The sequence below is a fragment of the Dama dama genome, chromosome 18 (genome assembly GCF_033118175.1).
Source record: "Dama dama isolate Ldn47 chromosome 18, ASM3311817v1, whole genome shotgun sequence".
Taxonomy (NCBI): Eukaryota; Metazoa; Chordata; class Mammalia; order Artiodactyla; family Cervidae; genus Dama; species Dama dama.
In genome coordinates this window covers 73,132,612-73,151,695 of record NC_083698.1, presented here as the reverse complement: position 1 = coordinate 73,151,695, position 19,084 = coordinate 73,132,612, and the positions used below count along the sequence as shown (strand labels likewise).

The 19,084-nt window shown below is 57.3% G+C and overlaps 1 protein-coding gene across 2 annotated transcripts; it reads right to left on the bottom strand.

The window, feature by feature from the left end:
* Positions 1-755: 755 nt before the first annotated feature.
* Positions 756-16,626, bottom strand: MYO1G (myosin IG). Of its 2 annotated transcripts, none has more exons than XM_061165587.1 (22): positions 16,369-16,626; positions 14,683-14,891; positions 14,415-14,508; positions 13,451-13,616; positions 13,124-13,177; positions 12,397-12,492; positions 12,027-12,146; positions 10,672-10,896; positions 10,431-10,576; positions 9,622-9,736; positions 9,266-9,436; positions 8,997-9,067; positions 7,547-7,621; positions 7,228-7,360; positions 6,288-6,454; positions 5,696-5,903; positions 3,973-4,196; positions 3,252-3,396; positions 2,472-2,576; positions 2,154-2,267; positions 1,068-1,222; positions 756-986 (listed from the first exon to the last, which is right to left on the bottom strand). In XM_061165587.1, the coding sequence occupies exons 1-22, from the start codon at positions 16,461-16,463 to the stop codon at positions 830-832; spliced, it is 3,045 nt and encodes a 1,014-aa protein (XP_061021570.1). In that variant the 5' UTR covers positions 16,464-16,626; the 3' UTR covers positions 756-829. The 2 variants fall into 2 exon arrangements, with proteins under 2 accessions (XP_061021570.1, XP_061021571.1); XM_061165588.1 differs by lacking the exon at positions 16,369-16,626 and adding an exon at positions 15,885-15,977.
* Between the last annotated feature and the right edge of the window lie 2,458 nt (positions 16,627-19,084).

Here is a 19,084-nt window from a genome sequence, read left to right as displayed (position 1 = left end):
GAGGTTACCCCACCCACCTCCAGGAGAGGAGAGGTGTGACAAGGGGAAGCCTTAGTAAGTTCTGAGCCCTTCCATGACACAGCCAGAGTCCACAGCAAACAGAGGTCAACCTCTGTCCACACCAGCGGGTCACAATTAAGCAAGGATGCCCCCCAAACAAGAGTGGCCCAGGAAGAGGAAGGGAATAGCTGTGAGAGAAGAGAGGCCACCTATCGAGAGAGGAGAAGGTCTGGGGCTGGAGAAGGGCTGGGAGGGGAGGGGCTGGAGAACTGGAATGAAGGGCTGGGGGGCAGGAGGGTGGGGAGGACCCAAGGGGCTGGGGAGGGGATCTGCTGGTCAGAGCAGGTAGAGGTGTATCCACTCTGAACTTCCCTGGGTTGGCTTCCTGGAGAAGCCCAGGCACAGGGATGCCCTCCCAGACTCTGGAAGGTCCTGGCTCCCAGCATCCCAGATGTAGGGTTTTCAGGGCCTGGGATGGCCACACTCAGCACCGACACAGACAGCAGCTGGGACAGTGTGTTCTCTGCCCAAGCCCTGCCCCCAAGACAGCCCTGGGACCTTCAAGCTTCCCCAGTGGCCCAGTAGGAACAATGGGCCTACAGGAGTGGGGGAAAGAGAAAGAGACAAGGCTGTGGGGACAGTCAGAAACCCAAGAGGGGCAGCCTCAGATGTAGGGGTCAGCAGAGGACACGGGTGACATTTGCCACATTGGCGGCGGCTGGAGACTGTGTACCCATAGACACAAGCCACGCCCATCACAGACTCAGCATCCTTTATTGCACAGTGAGACTGCGATCTGTCACTGGTGTGGGCGCAGGTGGAGAACCTCTCAGCAACTCGGCCATAGGAGGGTGAAGGCACCACGGCTGCAGCGGAAATCCGGCTCTGGCTGCTCTGATCTGGGCTCCACAGAGACCAGGCGCCGGGCCCCGCGCTGGGTCAGGGGGATGCAATCGGACACACGGACCTCCAGGGCCCGTCCCTCCCTGAAGGAAGGAGGTCAGGGTCAGGATGGGCCAGGTTCCTCAGATAGGCAGCCACCGCCCTGCCCGTGCCCAGGGACTCACCCCTGGCAGTGCGCGGCCAGCACCCCCACCAGCTCCCCGATGCGGTTGTCCAGTGGCGGCTGGGAGCGGTGCAGACACACCACCAGATCATCATAGCCCCGCGCATGCAGCACCACCAGCTGGTCCCGCCCGCTGGTCACGCTCAGCCCAGTCACCTGAGGGGGGCAGGGTCTCAGGGTCAAGGGTGCGGCAGGCCCTCCACCCCGACCCTGCATTCTGGAGGGCCCAGCATCCCAGGAACACATGTCCGCCCTGGTGTCTTCCCCTTCCAGCACTCTGCTCTCTTCAGACAACCTCCTCTAGCTCCAGTCCTCCGTCCTCCCTGCAGACTCTACAGTCCTGCTGTAGAGTTGAGGTCCCCTTCCTCCTTTTCTGGTCCTGCCCATCAAGGAGAGGGTTGGGCAAGGTGCATCGCACAAGAGGAGTTTTGCCGTGATGGAATATTCTAGATCTGCGAAGTCTAACATGGCACCATTGCTCACCTATAGCTTTCTAGCACCTGAATGTGCTGGTGCGACTAAGAAGCTGAACTTTCGGTTTTCTTTCCTTGTCAATTGCATTTAAATGATCACATTGCTGGTGGCCATGGTACCAGATGGTCCCTCACCTTGGGAGTTATAAACACCTCCAGCTTCAATTTCTGCCCTGGGTTGTCCCTTGTCCTGAGGGAGTATGAGCTGTGACTCCAGGGAGTAGGTGGGCCATAGAGCTGGGCAGAGGGGTGAAGGGAAGGGACAGGGTCCCATGGTGGCAGCCACACACTGCAGCCAGGACCATATGGTCCAGGTAGGGAGGACCCCCAGGCAGGCTCAGGCGCAGATGTGGGGAAGTGGGGCCGTTTGGCTCTGCCCAAGAGTACAGCAGGAGGTGGGTGAGGAGGATGAGCATGGAGTTTGAGGCCTTATACCCATGGGCAGGCTGTTCAGTGGCGGTTGAGGGGAAGCTGCCATCTTGAGCCAATGCTGAGTTCTAGATAGCTCTGGTCATCCCAGGGAGGCATGAGGGGAGGGGCCCAGCAGCAGTGCCCAGCAGGACACTGGGCCCACTGGAGCCTGGCGAATGCCTCTGCCCTCCCACAGGGCTCACCGCATCCAGGGGCACGGCCCGCATCACCCGGTACTGCCGGCCTGGCTCCAGCTTGTAGAGGTGCCGATCTGTGAGCAACAGTGCCCGGTCCCGGCTTTTGTTGAAGCGATTCACCTGCAGGACAGGTGATTTCAGGGTCACTGCCTGGCCCGGGGGGCTCCCCAGTAGGTGTGGCTGGAGGTCTCCCCTCTGTGAAGCCATTCTCTCACTAACTGGGTTGGAGCTGAAGTTTTTGAAGTTCAAGAGTAGTTGTGAAACCTCTTAGCTGGGCCTGGCCCAGGGCTGTCATCAGCCAGCAGCCCTGAACCCACTGCTCACCTTTCGGACGTGGCTGGAGAAGAGCACGGCCCCAAAGCTGTCTTTCTCCCGAAGCGTCTTCAGTCGCTGAGCAAACAGGCCCGAGGCTGTGGGGTTGTCTGTGGCCTGGGGACAGTTGGGGGTTGCTTGGGGTGAGGTCGTGGGACCATGTGTGATTGACCGTGACTCTTGAAGAATTCCCACAGCTATCCTTGACCTCAGAAAACCTTATCAGGTCATGCACGAACCTCCCGGTGGGCCCAGCCACCACGCTGGGTTCCCTGAGGCCTGCAGTCCTAAGGTTCTAGGCACACGTCTGAGTCCTTCACACCCACCCACCCACCCAGCTACTCAGGCCAGGCCTGGACGGACACTGAGATGTAAGGGGCTGGGCGGAAACTGGCTTCATGCTATGCCATCCATTTAGGCCAACCTCACACCCCTGAGGCTTCAGCCCCTGCAGAACTGGGGTAGCGTGCCACTCACAGCGCTCGCGGTGGGGCAACAGGAGCCAGGGTGCCAGTCAGGGGGCTGTGCCTAACAAGGGGGTCTGTGCCTGAGAATGGGGGGCTGAGAACATAGGAAAGGGAGTGGGAGTAGGGTAGAGGAGGAGGCTCTCAGTAAAGCCTAGGTCAGCTTGTTCTGAGCGAAAACCCTTAAACTGTGGAGGGAAGGGGCAAGGACACGGGGACAGTCCACAGGACAGCCAGGCCCAGAGACAGGACAGCTAAGGTGGACACAGGCAAGGTCTCAGCCTGGAGCCCCTCCTTGGCAGCCAGCCCCCACAGCCCCAACACTTACGGACGACAAGTAGTCCCGAGCCCAGGCCCGCCGGCAGCCCCAGTCCTGCCGTAGCTCCTGCAGGGCCGCCATGGCGGCCACCTTGGCCTTGATCTGAGCCATGTCTGAAGGGGGGATGTTCTTCACCAGCTGCCGGGCCCGCCACCTGGAGAGGGCCAGGTAGTCAGATGGACCGCTGTGAAGGCCTTAACCCTGCCCACTCCTGGTTCTGCTCCCTTTCCTGAGAACACACGTTAATGACTTTTCCCATCCTTTACCCAACAGGAGAAGGCCAAGCCCCTCAGCCTGGCACTGGCTGCCCTCTGTGTCCCAGCCTCCCTGGTCTCAATGGAAGGTGGCCTCTCCTGCTCTGAGTACACTGGTTGCCCTTCACACCTTGTCCTAAAGAACTCCTACTCAGCCTTCAAAGCCTGGCTCAGTGGCAGAGTTTCCCCCATTTCTAGCTTCAACCCACCACCCACCCTGCAGGGCCCTAGGAAGGAGATAAAGGCCTGTAAACCCTCTGGATGTCCAGAATGGTGCTGAAGACATTAGGAATCTTCTAGTGGTTGTGAGGTGTAGGCTATCAACTGATGCTCACAGCCCTCTGTCTTCCTGTTTATCCAGTGGGACTGTGTGTCTCTTGGTTGGCTCCGTGGGGTTCAGATGACCTGGTCCAGGTGTTCAGTGGGCTCTAGCTGAGTGGAAAAGACCAACGGGGGTGGTGGCGGAGAGCAAGTACCTGGAGAAGAGGGCCTGGCAGATGTCCTGGAAAGGCTGCAGCACCGTGGGCGGTGGGGGCCAGACGAGGTCACGGCCATAGTGCGGGGGCTGCCGCGCGGCCTGGAATCGCCGCTGCAGCTCTGCCAGGTGAGCACGCACCTTGTGCCTCCGGAAGCAGCGCATGATGGTGTAGACAGCCCTGAGTCGCCGGCAGCGCCTCCTGGCCAGCGTGCCCCGCCATGCCTGGGGGGCCAGTAGGGGGTGGTGCTCCGTTAGGCCGTGCCAGGCCCCTCCTCCCTCACACGTGCTGCTGCGCTCTGCTTAGTCTCCCAGTCGAGCCCCACTCTTTGTGACCCTACCGACCGTAGCCTCCAAGCTCCTCTGTCCATGGGGATTCTCCAGGCAAGAATACTGGAGTGGGTTGCCATGCCCTCCTCCAGGGGATCTTTCCAACCCAGGGATTAAACCCTGGTCTCCCACATTGCAGGTGGATTCTTTACTGTCTGAGCCACCAGGGAAGCCCCTCCCTCATATGCGGAGACCCCAAATTGGAGGGGTACCCTGAGAATGTGACCATCAAACCCAGACTGGAGGCCCTACAAGGTAAGCAGCCCAATGAACTCACAGATTAAAACCTGACTCGAACAGACTGAGGACATGACTGGGGACATGTGGTTACTGACTGGACAGGACACAGGAAGTCAGTAGCAACTTTCTAAATCCTATTTCTGGGATGGTGTGGTATTGTGTCATGTTCTTAAAAATAACCCCTGTGTGTTAGAGGAGATATCAGAGGTAACAAAATGCAGTGTGTCATCATTCACTGGATTCTGGATTTTTAAAAGACATAACGGGTCATAGTGGGACCCTTTCGGAAATTTGAATACGGCCTACATGTTAGATATTCAGCTATGTAGGTTATATTTTATCAGTGTTAGTTTTCTTGAATGGGCTAATGTCGGTGTGATTATAAAAGGGAATGTCCGTGTTCTCAGGACACACGCCTAATGAAGGATTCAGGGGTCATTACTTTATGTGGCTAGGGAAAAAATACAAGTATATGGGTATCTTTATGTGGATGTGGAGAGAGATAAAGACAGACAGACAGAGATGGGGTGGTGAGCAAGAACACATAACTGTAGCCATCCAGGTGAATGGTACATTGTACGAATCTTTCCAGTTTCTATAGGTTTGAAATGTTTAAAACGTTATGAGGAGAGGTGGGAGAGTCCTTATTCTTTGGAAAGGCATAATGAAATGATTATAAATGAAATGATTTGATTCAAAATAACAGGAATGAAGGTGAGGTGTCTACACAAAACCACAGGGGTCATGAGGCAGGGCAGTCAGAGTGTGGGAATTTAGTACACCATTCTGCCTGATTTTCTCCAGGTTTGAAATATTTCAGGATAAATGGAAGAAAGGAAGGGAAAGGAAGGAAGTAAAGAAGCCAGATTCCTGATTATCTTGTTCTGAGCACCTGGACCTGAGGCTGGTGGCCACAGGACAGAGGTGACCTGAACAGAAATCCAAACGTTTTGCTTGTCAGTTTCAATCTCCGTTTGTCACCTGTGAGCAGGGGACTTCTCTAGTACTTGGAACAGTGTCTGTGGTCCCCTCAGTGCACGCACCCCCTCACCTCGGGTGGTGCACACCCGTCTCTCCCCTACCCCCAAGTAATGCTCAGAGCGCTCTCCGGCCCCCCTCCACACCGGCCCTGGCGGGCGTCCAGCCGGCCGCACCTTCTGCAGCAGCAGCACGATGATGGGGATGAGACAGGCGCGGCTCTGCTCCAGCGTGACCAGCGTCCGGGGCGAACGGATGAAGAGCTTGCTGTGGCCAAAGGCCACGTCCCCCTGCAGACCGTGCTGCTCCAGGAGGGCGCCCACGGCCGCCTTATCGGAGCCCAGCAGGTGATTCGGCCACGTGTACTCACAGGTCATCTTGTACCTGTCACGGCAGGACCGGGCTGTGGGCTCTGGGCCCTGGGGAGAGGTGTGGACCTAAACCCCCATCCTCCTCCCCTCTCCTCCCCCTGACCCTGTCCCCCTCCCCCCTCCTCCCTCCCACCCTTTCCCCCAAGCCACTCCCACTCCAACACCAGCTCCCTGCCACGCCCACACCCTCCGTGCCACGCCCACCTCAGTCCACCCTGCCCAGCCCCACCGCTTGTGTCACGTGAGGGGCCTCCAAGACTGGCAGTGTCCCCGGGTCAGCAGCAGCGTGCAGGCTTCCGCACTGACGTCTGAAAAGCGCTCGTTGCTTTGGGCACCCCCTGCCGGCTGATGGAACTTCTCAAGGACCAGTCCCCCGCCATGGGAGAAGGGGCCGTACCTGAGCAGGAATCGAGGATAGGGCTGGCGCGAAGCGAAGCCTGCCCTGCGGACCCTCACGTTCTCCAGCAGCCCCAGGTATGCGACCTGGTGGCGACAGTGGCCCTCGTCCAGCTTCCCAGCCACCTTGTCCTCATTGGGCTTGATGCAGCGGACGTAGAAGGGCTCCTGTGGGGACAAAGGATACTCGGAGAGGCCAGTGTCACAGCCTACAGTTACCGGACAGGGGCAGCGAGGAGCTCAGGCCTGTCTCTGTCCCTCCCACGCTGCCATCCATAAAACAGAGGTTCTCTCAGGGGGACGGGGAGGTCAGGGGGCCAAGGGCAAGCAGAAGGGCAAGGCCAGCCAGGAGGAGAGTGGGGATGAGGGCATGGTGGGCAGAATGGGACCTGGGAGCTCCAGTGCTGGGTGTGGGCAGGGTGCTGGCCCACATTCAGGTTCTGACAGTGCAGCAGAGCCCCTCAGCCCTTCCTCTTGCCTTCCCAGAGGCCCTGCAGAGTCTCTGGACATTCCACTGTTAGGCTGGCCCTGGCATCCTCCCGCTGCCCTCTCTGACTTTGAGCCCCAATCTCTGCAAGATGTGAGTGCCACTTCCTTGTCTTGGTGGCTCCAGCTTCCAGAAAGCTAATCCTTACTCCAGGCATGACCAGGGCTGGGCCAACTCAAGTTCTGGGTGAGGTCTCCCCTGGCCCATCCCTGAGAAGCAATGGGGCCAGGGGAAGGCTACAACTATCTTGTGTTTACTCAAGCCTTGGCTCGGCCCAGGGCATCTTAACCTGAGCAGTGGCAGGTCCCTTCCTGCTGGAGGAGGTATGGTTCACAGCAGACAGGAAAGGAACACCCCCTCATGATGCGCGGATGCAGTGGGGGACCCAACGTGACATCCAGGCACAGACAGAAGGATCTGGAAGGATCCAGACTCAAGGTGGGGGGGGCCGTACCTTGGAGGCCAGGTTTTCCACCAGGGCCACCATGGAGTTCTTGAAGAGTGTGCCAGCCGTCAGGGGGCGCTTGGTCACCTCTGTGATGTCCTGCTGCCCATCTGGCCACATGGCCCGCAGGGTGGGATCCGTGCTGTGGACACAGGCCGCATGCCCAGGTGCCCTCCAGGAGGATAGCCCCCACCCCAGCTCGGCCATGTGTAAACTTCATGACCTTGGGCTGTGAGGGTCAGACGGAGTGTCTGAAGGCCCTTCCAGCCAGAGTGCCTGGGCCTTCACCGTCTGGCGCCCACACCCGTGCCCAGAGAGCCCCCCTCACCTGTTGTATAGCAGCCGCTTGAAGTCCTGGAAGAGGAAGTCTCTGTTCTTATCAATGAAGCCCTCCACAGAGTACCTGGGGGAGGGCCGGGGGAGGGCCAGTGAAGAGACCAGGGGCTTCTGACCCCCCTAGCCTCCCCCCCCTCCCCCGACCTGGTCAGCCTCCCTTCCTTTCTCCTCACATGCTCCTCTTCCTTCCCCTCTCCTGCCTGCTTTCCCTCTCGTCATATAAGACCTCTTCCCTCAGAAGTTTCTCTCTTGAAAGATGAGTTGCGTTATGCCCACGGAGACAAATGTCACATCACTGAATCCTGGCTTTAGCACATACATGCTGTGTGACCTGGGACAAGTGACTTAAACTCTCTGTGCCTCAGTAGACATCACACCCTCAGAACAGTGCCTACTGAGTTTCCATAAATAAATGTCAGCGATTGCAGTGACAACCAGGAACTCCTGAGTCATTGGTCTGTTTGGCTCCTTGGCCTGGAGAACCTCAGATTCATCATTCTAGCCTTTGCTAGAAAGCTCAGTGCCAAAATCTTGGCTTCACTTGCAGTTCCTAGAAAGTCTCAGGGCCATAGGATCTGACTTCTGGCAGCTTTGTCTTTTCGATTCTATTTCTTCTCCTCATGAAGGATACGTGGGACACTTGTGCCTCTCTCTGTGAGTCACCTCAGATCCAATTCCGGGTGAGGTGTGTGACAGGGGAATTAATAATAATCATGGTCACTTCTGGAAGACACTAGGGACTTTGGTGCTCAGTGTGTGGCCTGAGGACTGGCCATGTCCACCTGGCCTGGGAGCTCATTAGAAACACATCATTTGGCCTCTGCTCCTCCTCGCTGACAAAGGGTGACAAGAAATGGCCCCAGGGCTTCCCTGATGGCTCAGTGATAAAGAATCTGCCTGTCAATGCATGGGACATGGGTTTAGTCCCTGGTCTGGGAAGATCCCACATGCCGCAGAGCAACTAAACCTGTGCTGCACAACTGTTGAGCCTGGGAGCCGCAGCTACTGAAGCCTGTGAACCTTAGAGCCTGTGCTCTGCAACAAGAGAAGCCACCACAATGAGAAGCCCACGCACCAAAACTAGAGAGTATCCCCTGCTCTCTGCAACTAGAGAAATGTCCACACAGCAATGAAAATCCAGCACAGCCAATAAATAAAGAAATAAATAATTTTTTTTAAATAAAAGAACTGGTGCTGGGCTCAGAACAGAGGCCCCACCCTAGCTGCACCTCGGAATCTCTAGCCCCTCTACCAGAAATTGGCTTTTTCTTTTTTAAAGCTGCCCAGAAGATTCTAGGATGCAGCCAGGGCTAAGAATCACTATCTTAAAAGCCCCACTTGACACTTCTCATTTGTGAATCTGGTGAAGAGCATATTTCCAGTGTCTTAAAAAGGGGAGGGGGCGGTGGGGGGGAACCAGAAGCCCAGTGGGGGGCCCTTACGTGACATCCCCTGCATAGTGCTTGATCCGGAAGTCTCGGCCAAACTCCATGGTCTTGTCTGTGGGGCAGAGCTATGGATGGGGACAGCCAAGGTCAAGACCTAGAAGGTGTGGGGGGGATCTGGGGGAGAAGGGGGAGACATCCCTGCAGAGGAGGCTGAGCCACCACCAAGACTCCCCGCCCACCCAAGACAGGCAGTGTGGCACTGTGGGGCGCCTGCCAGTGCCAGGACCAGCTGGAGGGGCACAGGATGGGGGCCGCAGGGGCACCTGGCGGCTGGTATAGTGGGGGTGGTGGCGGTGGTGTGTGTCCAGCGTCTGCAGGAAGATCCGGTCGGTGATGGGGCCCGCGGTGCTGCAGGCCTCATCCAGCACGGCCAGGATGCCGCGGTGGGGCCGCTCCACCAGGTCCACGATGGTGGCGTTGTTGAAGTACTCCACCTGCGGCAGGCAAGCAGAGCAGCTGCCAAGCCCCGTCCGCCAGCCTCCTGCCCGTGTTCCTGCCCGATGTCCACATCTCGCAGCCCTCGTCCGCTCACCCGCCGGCCCTGTACCACCCCTCCCCCTGCCCCCGCCCCCGCCCCCGACCCCGGGACCCGCAGGTGCAGGGAGGGCCGGGCACCCACGGTCTGCCAGGCGATGCCCTCCCGCTCGTATTCCTCCTGCTCCTGCTTCAGGATGAGCTGGATGAAGAGCTGCTGCAGCTTCTCATTACAGTAATTGATGCAGAACTGCTCGAAGCTGGGGGAGGGGTGGGCGGAAGGGCCAGTTCAGAGTCACGCCTCGACCACCCACTCTAAGGCTCTGGCTCGGTGGAGAGTGAGTGCAACCAATAGCAGCTGTGCTGTGCTAGGTCGCTCAGTCGTGTCTGACTCTGACCCCGTGGACTGTAGCCCGCCAGGCTCCTCTGTCCATGGGATTTCTCAGGCAAGAATACTGGAGTGGGTTGCTATGCTCTCCTCCAGGGGATATTCCCAACCTAGGGATCATACCCAGGTCTTCCACATTGGAGGAGGATTCTTTACCATCTGAGCCACCAGGGAAGCCCAGTGAGTAACAGGGTTCCCCCCAAATAGATGCCCTGAAGATCACCTGAGGGGTCTGGAGCCAGGCACCCCAAGTGGCCTCCCAGTAGGGGTCGCATCTCCCACTCTGGGCTGTTCTTTTACCTGGTCGCTACCCCCCAGCCCACCCAGCACACGCACCCTGAAGTGGACTGGGGAGTCCCTGCGAAGGGAAGTAAGCCAAGGTCTTGCCATCCCAGGCACCAGTGGGCGGTGGCACAGCTGAAGCAGGCTTGAAGACATGAGCCTGGGGGCCAAGGACCAACCATGATGGACACTGGGCATCCTGTTCCTCTGCCCAGCTGAGCTCCCCAGGACTAAGAGTTGTGGCAGGAGGTCAGAGTGTGGGATGTGGTGGCGCGGCTACCCACCTATTGACAGGGAACACCTCAAAGCCATAGATGTCCAGCACACCGATGACTGTGTCCTTGCCGTCACGGCGGGGGTCCCGGTCCCGAGGTTCCATGACACGATTGATCCGGTCCACCACCCACTCAAATAGTCGTTGGTACACTGCCTGGGGAGAAGCAAAGAGCCAGCTGCTTCTGATTGCCACTGGCCTTGTCTCCTCTGGGAAGGCCTCCAGGGTTCTCCACCCACCCCCTAGAATACCTTGGCACAGGCGTCCCGGGCATAGCTGGCCTCGGCCGCAGTGTGGCCCTTCTCAATGACCTCCCTGCCTCCGGATGCCACAGTGCGAGCTAGTAGGCAGCGCAGCACTAGCTCCCGGGGTGTGGCCGTCAGCTCAGCCACGTGGTCCACCAGCACTTCCTCAGTCACCGCCAGGCGCCCCTGCTCCAGGCTGTCCTCCTCCAGCTCCACGAACTCAATGTTTCCCTGGTGATGGTAAACCGTCAAGAGTCAGGCTCTGTGTCTCAGAGGAGCCTGTACACTTATGTCCAGGGAAGGGAAAGCAGGGGCATGGGGAGCGGCTCCTGGAGCACACCCGAGCCTTCCCCAAGGCTTCCCACCGGGAATGTCATGTGAGTGGTCCCACCGTGTCCTCCTGAAGCTCGTTATGTGCTGCCCATACCTCATGTTTCCTCAGAGAGAGCAGAGGCTCAGAGTCACTGAGTAACCTGCCCAAAATCACTCAACTCTTAGGTTACAGAAGCAAGAGCCAGGTCTGCATGTTTGTTGTCGGTCACTAAGTTGTGTCTGACTCTTTGCAACGCCATGGACTGCAGCATGCCAGGCTTCCCTGTCCTTCTCCATCTCCCAGAGTTTACTCAAACTCATGTCCATTGAGTTGATGATGCCATCCAACTATCTCATCCTCTGTTGTCCCCTTCTCCTCCTGCCCTCAGTCTTTCCCAGTATCAGGATCTTTTCCAACGAGTTGGCTCTTTGCATCAAGTGGCCAAAGTATTGGAGCTTCAGCTTCAACATTAGTGCTTCCAATGAAAATTCAGAGTTGATTTCCTTTAGGATTGATTGGTTTGATCTCCTTGCAGTCCAAGGCACTCTCAAGACCAGCAGTTCAGTTTGAAAGCATCAGTTTGTTTTGGTGCTTAGCCTTCTTTATGGTTCAACTTTCACATCTGTACGTGGCTACTGGAAAAACTATAGCTTTGACTAGACAGACCTTTGTCGGCAAAGTGGTATCTCTGCTTTTTAATATGCTGTCTAGGTTTGTCATAGCTTTTCTTTCAAGGAGCAAGCATCTTTTAATTTCATGGCTGTAGTCACTGTCTGCAGTAATTTTGGAGCTCAAGAAAATAAAAATCTGCCACTGTTTCCATTTTACTGAGCCCAAACTGCCCTTACCTGCTAAGTACAGGCTAATCTACCGGACATGGACCAGGCATATTATGGGACCCCATAATCGAAACAATCTGGGTTTCAGCAGAGGGCGGAGTGGGCCAGTTATGTCACTGGGTTGCTAGAGGTCAGTCTTCCCCTGCAGGGGAGGTGCCCAGCCAGGCACCACGTGGGTAAATGGCCACAGTGCCCACAGGCAGGCTCACCAGGTGCAGTATAGCGGCCAGGATCCGGTGCACAGAGGCCACCTCCTCAGGACTGAAGCCGATCACCCGCATGGCCTCCGTTACCGCCTGGTGGTGGCTCTTCTCGTCGATGTCCAGGACCTGGGGGAGAAAGGGCTCAGCACACCACTGCCACACTGAACCTCAACTCCTCTGCCCCAGTGCACTTGCTCGCCATTGCACCCCTTCCCCACGATGAGCCCTGATTCCTCCAACTGAAAGCCTGCAGAATCAGGCCCCACCAGTCCCGCTGAGCCATTCACACCACCCTGGGCCCAGCTGAAGCCACTGGTCACCAGCCCCAGAGTCCTGGGACTAGGAGTGAGAGCCTGGGCTCCCTGCCCCCACTCACATTGAGCCCCGCCCCCTGGCGGGTGAAATTATACAGTGCAGGGTTTCTCTGCAGGTGCAGTTCTTGCAGCTCCTTGTCCTCACAGCCCCGCAGCACCTGGAGGACCCAGACATCCCTCTGTTAGGCTCCTGAGCTCCAAAAGACTCCCCCCGCATACACCCTACCTGCAAACAGATGGCGTCCTTCAACCACTGCTGACCCAACGAATGCATGATATGAGTCAGCATGGTGATGGTGTGGACAGTGCCTGAGCCCAGGGAGAACCCACTTCTAGGTCAGACATGGTGTAGATCCTGAACAAGTCTGATGAGAACCCACTCGATGTGGTGTAGACACCACTAGAATCCAGAGAGATCCCATTTTGGTGTCAGACACTGTGTAGAAACTGCCTGTGTCCTGGGAGGACCTACTTCAGTGATCAGACATCTGTAGATATGGCCAGTGTCCAGGCACCCACTTTGTTGAGTCAGAAATGATGTAGATACCACCTCCAAGTCCAAGGAGATCCCACCTCAGTGGGTCAGACATGGTGTTAACATCACCTGAGTTCTCAGTGGGTCTCACCCAGTGTAGACACTACCAGTGCCCAGAAACCACCTCAGTGTCAGACACAGTGTAGACACTGCCCTGCCCAGGTCCAGGGAGACCCCACGTCAGGGTCGGATGAGGTACACACACTGCCATATCCAGAGAATTCCCAGCCCAGTAGGGGTGGGGGATGGCTCACCTGGTAGAAAGCGTGGAAGTTCCTTTCGCCTACGTGCTGCTTAAGGACCCGAGACTGTGGAGAAAGGAACAGCTGGACTCACGCCTGGGACTGGCCCCATCCCAGGGACCTGTCCCAGAGCCCCCAGGACAGGGCAGGTAGGGGATGGTGGTGGACCTGGCCATGGAGGAGCCCTGTCCTGTGAACCTGAGACATCAGAGAAGGTATGTTCCTGCCTCCAGGGCGCCAGGGCTGGGAGACTCAGCAGGGTGGGACAGCTCTGCCCGGTCCCCCTGAGGGAGGCCAGTGTGCAGCCCACCTGCCTGGGGTCTTGGTAGCAGGGCCCACCTTCTCCAGCAGGTAGCTGTGGATGTGTCCCCCCACGGGGTCTCCTTTGAAGTCAAAGTTGATGTCCATGTACTTGCCAAAGCGGCTAGAGTTGTGATTGCGGTTGGTGCGAGCATTGCCGAAGGCCTCCAGCACGCATGTGGACTTGAGCAGCACGTCCTTGACCCTGCGTGGGGTGGATAGGTGGAGGGGCCAGGACTATAACATGAAGATCTTGCACTCGGGACTGTGTCCCATCCAGGATCACTGCCTGAGGCTTCCCAATCACAGGAGGAGAGGGAGTCTGAGGGCCCGGTCTCACCCTGCGCTGCCCCTTGCAGGTGCTTGACTCTGAGATGCTGGGAAAGGCACCTGCCAGGCACTCACGCTGGGTCTCCTGTAAAGCCTTGGGCCTTGAAAGGCGTTGGCCCTGCCTTCCCAGACCAAAGCTGTAGCCCGGTGAGGAGCTGGATCTGGACACTTGGCGCTGCCAGGCACGTGTGCTTGGGAATTTCCATTGCTGTTGCCACCCCACTCCTACCCCGAACCCCACCTTACCCCACCTTAACAGGAAGAGGCAGAGCTCTCACACAGGAAGCTGCTCCCACAGATCCCCGTTGGTGAGCTGCTGGCAGGTAGATGGGTCCTGGTTTCTGGGTTTCTGGCCCAGCCCTGACACTGGCCTGGCATCCAGGGCTTTTCTTACGGGCAGCCAACCTCTCTGCTTCCGTTGGGTCCCCGTGAGGGGCCAGTACCTGTCTGTTGGCCCTCTACACCTCCTCCCTTTCCCGTCCCTAGGGGAAGGGCACCCCCATGCTGGGCCTCGCCTCTCCTTGGGTAGAGAGGTCCTAGATGAGGGTCACTTGGAGTCTTACTGACAGCCTCTGAACTTGGCCTCAGCTGGGCTCCACTGTGTTTCTTGTCCTCCATCAGGCACAAGACACAGGCCAGCTCTTCCCTACCACCCCCGCCTCACTGCCCTCACCTCTCCACCTCGGCCCTCTGGCTTGGGTTGGTAACGGCTGCGATGTATTGCATGATGTGCTTACTGGCTTCTGTCTTCCCTGCCCCACTCTCTCCTGCCAACAACAGATGGACAGTCAGAATTTTTGGCTGCTCCCCCTTAGCCAGCTCCCTGTGCCCACCCGTAGTCCCAAGCACTCCAACCACCACACCATCATTGACAAATGAAAACACTGGGACCCAGGAAGGCTGTGAGCCTGCACCTGGGCCCCCGAATGCTAGGCAGGTACCTGAAATAACAATGCAGGTGTCCCTGGACCGCCGCTTCATCGCCCTGTAGGCGGCGTTGGCCACAGCGTACAGGTGGGGTGGCCTCTCATAGAGCTCGCGGCCCTGGTACCTGGCGATGGCTTCCGGCCCGTACAGGGGCAGCTCCTGGTAGGGGTTCACTGACACCAGCACCTCACCGATGTATGTGTAGATGCGGCCTTTCTTGAACCTGGCACAGGCAGGGCAGGGCCTCAGTGTTCAGGGCCAAGGGGACACAAACCTAGGTCCCGGGGCATTGGGCCCAGGTGGGAAGCCTTGGGGCCCTGACCCACCCCCAGGGCTGAGGGCAGACAGAGAAGCGCGTGGAGGGGAAGTGGTGGGGTTGACTTGAGTCTGCCAGTCTGCCGGTCTGCCGGTGCCGTCTTGCTGGGAGCCTCACCCACACACAAGGTAGTGTTGGGATCCAAGCTGCTCTCCATGGGGTGGAGTCACAGGAATCCTGACTCTCCGTTTTATCAAGGGACTGACTTGCCCAAGGCCACACTGGGCCAGGCAGAACCAGCAGCTTAGGCAAAGGGGTTGAGCTTGGGGAGGGGATGAGGGTGGGAGAAGGAGGGAGGGAGTTGTTTCCGTCTCAAGACCTGGGCGGGGATGGAGAAGCAGAAGCAGGACCCGCCCAGCCCCACCCAGGCGGCAGGGACTGGGAGGCACTGGGAGGGTGCCTGGGGCAGCAGTGCCGCCAGCCTCCCCCTGCACTTCCTCAGACCTCTCGACCCTCGATGTGAACCGAGTCACCCGCGAGGGTGCCTGTGTCTCCTGACCCTTCTGCCCTGGGAGGAGCCCTAGCCCGCCTGCTCCCCGTGGTGTCTGGGACCCGCCCTGCCCCTGACTGCCGGTCCCGGGTTCCCCTTCCTCCACTGCTTCGGACACAGGAGTTCTCCGGCTTGGTTCCCTGCACACCCAGGACCTGCTGGAGACAGACTCTCCTTCTGCAAGCTGTGCGGCCCCGGGTTCAGGGTCCCAGTGTTAATATGGTGATGGTAGTACCTATCTCAGAAGCTGGTTTGTAATCTGCTTAGTTCTGTGCCTCATACAACAGAGAAGCTCATTTCCGGTCTGACTCTCCATCCCACAACCCTGGCCTTGACTCAGGGCCGGTGGTGTCTGACTTAACCATCTGGGCTCAGAGGGACCTGTCCCTAGGCTCTGCACAGGGGGTTACCATCGGCTCCTCGTGGCTGTCCAGGGATGAAGTCAGCTCCAGCTCGTCACCACCAGCTCCTCCCTGCCCTCTGCCGTCCGGCAAATAGGGCCCCGTGTCACCTCTGCCAGCCACACCCTGAAGCACCCCACATGTCCCCTTGAGAGTGTCATCTCAATTTGCCCACCTGCACCCCAGGGAGCTACCTGACCACTTCCCTTTGAGCCCCCAGGGCTCAGCACAGCCTCACCAGGAAGATGCAGCGGCCACTCGGCCCAGATGCCTGGCACCTGCCTGCCCCTGCCAAGAGGAAGGCTCAGGAGATACCTGGGCTGTGTGGGGGGCGCGGGCCTGGGGAGCTTGCTCCAGCACTGGCTGACTGTCCTGGCCCTGAGGGGACAGTCCTCCCAGCCCCGCATCTCCCTGCGGTCACCCAGATGGTGGGCTGATGGAGACCAGTTGGGGATGGGGACGGGGAGAAGGGGAGCCCATGCCCTGGGTCTACCTGAGTTTCAGATTCTCCATGAAGTCTTCCATGGTCACCTGGTCCAAAAGCACAAAGTCGGGCTTGCCGCACTCAGGGCCTTCATCGTCCTCCATCCTGCCGGCGCGAGAAGCACCCAGGCCAGGTTGCCCCAACCTTCCTGTGCAGAGCGGCTGAGGGGAGGGGTGCTCTCGCACAGGCCCAGCCCTCCCTGCCCGAGGCCTCCCCGCCTGCCGCCCCAGCAGTGTGGTGAAGTAGGAAGTGGTTCTTCTGGCTCCGGGAAGGGGTTGCCCTCCCCACTTGCTGTCCCCTCCCAAGGGGCTCTGACCCCTGCTTCCTGGTTCCCTCCCCTCCGGGCGTGCCTAACGGTTGAGGTTGAGGCGGTCAAGGAAACTCCGACCCTCTGTGATCTCACCCTCACCCCAAGCAGAGGAGCCTCTGCAGTCCCCGGCCCTGCTGGTCACTTGTGGGACCCTGAGGAGAGATTTCTTGATGTGGTCCTGGCTACAAAACTCTTGTGTGTCTGTCAACTCAGACCTCAACTCTAGATGGATTTTAGGGTAGGCACATTGTACCTTGAGAAAAAGCCAAAGAATGCTGTGATACCCAGGCCTTCAGGGCAGAAACCTAGGCAGTAATCCTTCAACTTGTGTGAGACCACGCCAGGATAAATGACAAATGACAAATGACAAAGCCAGCTTCACGACATACCCCGCTACGACCAGGGGCCTGATGTTTTGGGTTCATCATGCTGATACTCAGTCTTCCAGGCTTCTGGATGCTTCCTGGGAGGGTCCTGTGTCCTTGAGGCCCACCTGCCTGTCCCTCTAGTAGTAAGGACAGGAACTGCTCCAGGCCCCCTGTCCCACCTCGGTCCTCACCTCACAGAGGTGTGGCCTCACTTTGCTCTATAGACCACGCAGCACCTTTAGAAGTGGCCAGACTGGCCAGCTCAGATTTTGACCACATGGCGTCTGGATTAGGGTTGGGGAGGGGACAGTTCTCATCTCTCCCCTCACATGGGGAGGACGTTTCCCAAATTTCAGTCATCTCTCTACTACGTTTGGGATTCTGTACTCAAAGAACTAGTTTATTTTGAAATATTGTTTGATATGTAAGGCTTTTTTCTCTTCAAATACCTTAAAATGACTCAATAGATGTGAGTTTGAGTAGACTCCAGGAGATAGTGAAGGACAGGGAAGCCTGGTATGCTGCAGTCCATGGGGTCGCACAGTCAGACATGACTTAGTGACTGAATTAACAACATCAAAATTGTAAAGTGCTAATTTTCAAATGCCTGAAAAAACCAAGCCTCGCATTACTACGCACCACTGTTCTGAGGGGACCCTTCTGTTAGGATCAGGCTTTGGTTCCACCCTGTGCCAGGCCTGGAGCTTCTTTTGAGCAAAGTCTCCTCAGGTTTTATCCTCCCAGTCTCTTAAAAACACCCTCTTCATCCCCTGCCTCTTGGGCTGGTGCTTTTGAAGGGTTTTCCAAACCGAAGTTCAGGAGTATCTGGGGAGTTCTCACAGAGCCTCAAGGTTTCACTTCCCCAAGCTTTGGGCCTCCCCAACCTCCTGGGCCAGGGTTTACATTAAATTAACACGCATAAAAAATGATATGGTTGTTCCAGTGAAACTCGAGACACTGAAACCTGAACTTGATAAAATTTTCATGTCACAGAATAGTTTTCCCATGTAAAGATGTCAAGATTGTTCTTAGGTTGGGGATTGGCCTGTGGGTGGAGCTTGCCAGATCCTACTGCTGTGACCCTGAACTGCAATCATGATTACTGTCTCCACTCTGACAACTCGCAAAAGGGCTTCCCACTCAGTACCTCGTTTATCTCACGAGGCTAATGACAGCACACCAAAACTCCTTTCCCCTCCTGAATCTGGCTGGACCTCCGGGTCTGCTGGCCCCTGCCTCTTCTCAGGCAGGGAAAGTGGCAGCCCTATTTGCCACTTCCCAGGGGAAGGGTGTGACAAACTGGGGCAGTTGACTAGGTAACAGGTGGGTGAGGAAGGACAGCTGGGAGGGGCTCCTGGGGGCTGAGGGTTAACAGTTTCACTGGTTATCTAGGTCAATTTCAGGATGCCGCCCTCTATCCAGTCCCTTCAATGACCCCCACTCTGGCTCCCCTTACTGGTGCCACTGACCTATGTAGCAGGACTCCAGTTCCTGTTTCTTAGCTCTCCTACACAGCTGTACCCATTTTAGGATTTGCTTTTACTTTTGCCTTGTCTCAGAGCACACTAGTTTTGAGTTAGTTGCAGGGAAAGGTCCCTCCAAGGGCCCTGGAACCGCCCACATCCGCAAAGGCCACATGACCCAGCCTGAGGGTGCTTGTGAGGAGCTGCTACCTCTCACCAGGGAGGATGTCAGCAGGGTTTCCCCTGGTATGCGGTTCTGAGGTGTGAGGCTTTCTGCCTCTGCCCTCCTCAGGATGTAGCTGCAGTGACTCAGGGTGAAGGAACCTTTGGGTACTTTTCCATTCATGACATCAGTAACAAACTGAACGTAAACGTGGCTTACTTAATTTTTCTGGCTCAATCAGCCTTGGCCTAACCTGCTGACATTCCTTGAAGAGAGCACCAAAAACAAGCTAAACAGGCTTCAATTATAAAACAGTTTATGAGATGAAAAAGATCTTGAGGATGGAGCGACTCATCCTAAAAGTATCAATCCACATGCTGGGGTCTCAATACTTCGGTGTGTAACCAAGTCTAACCCACAC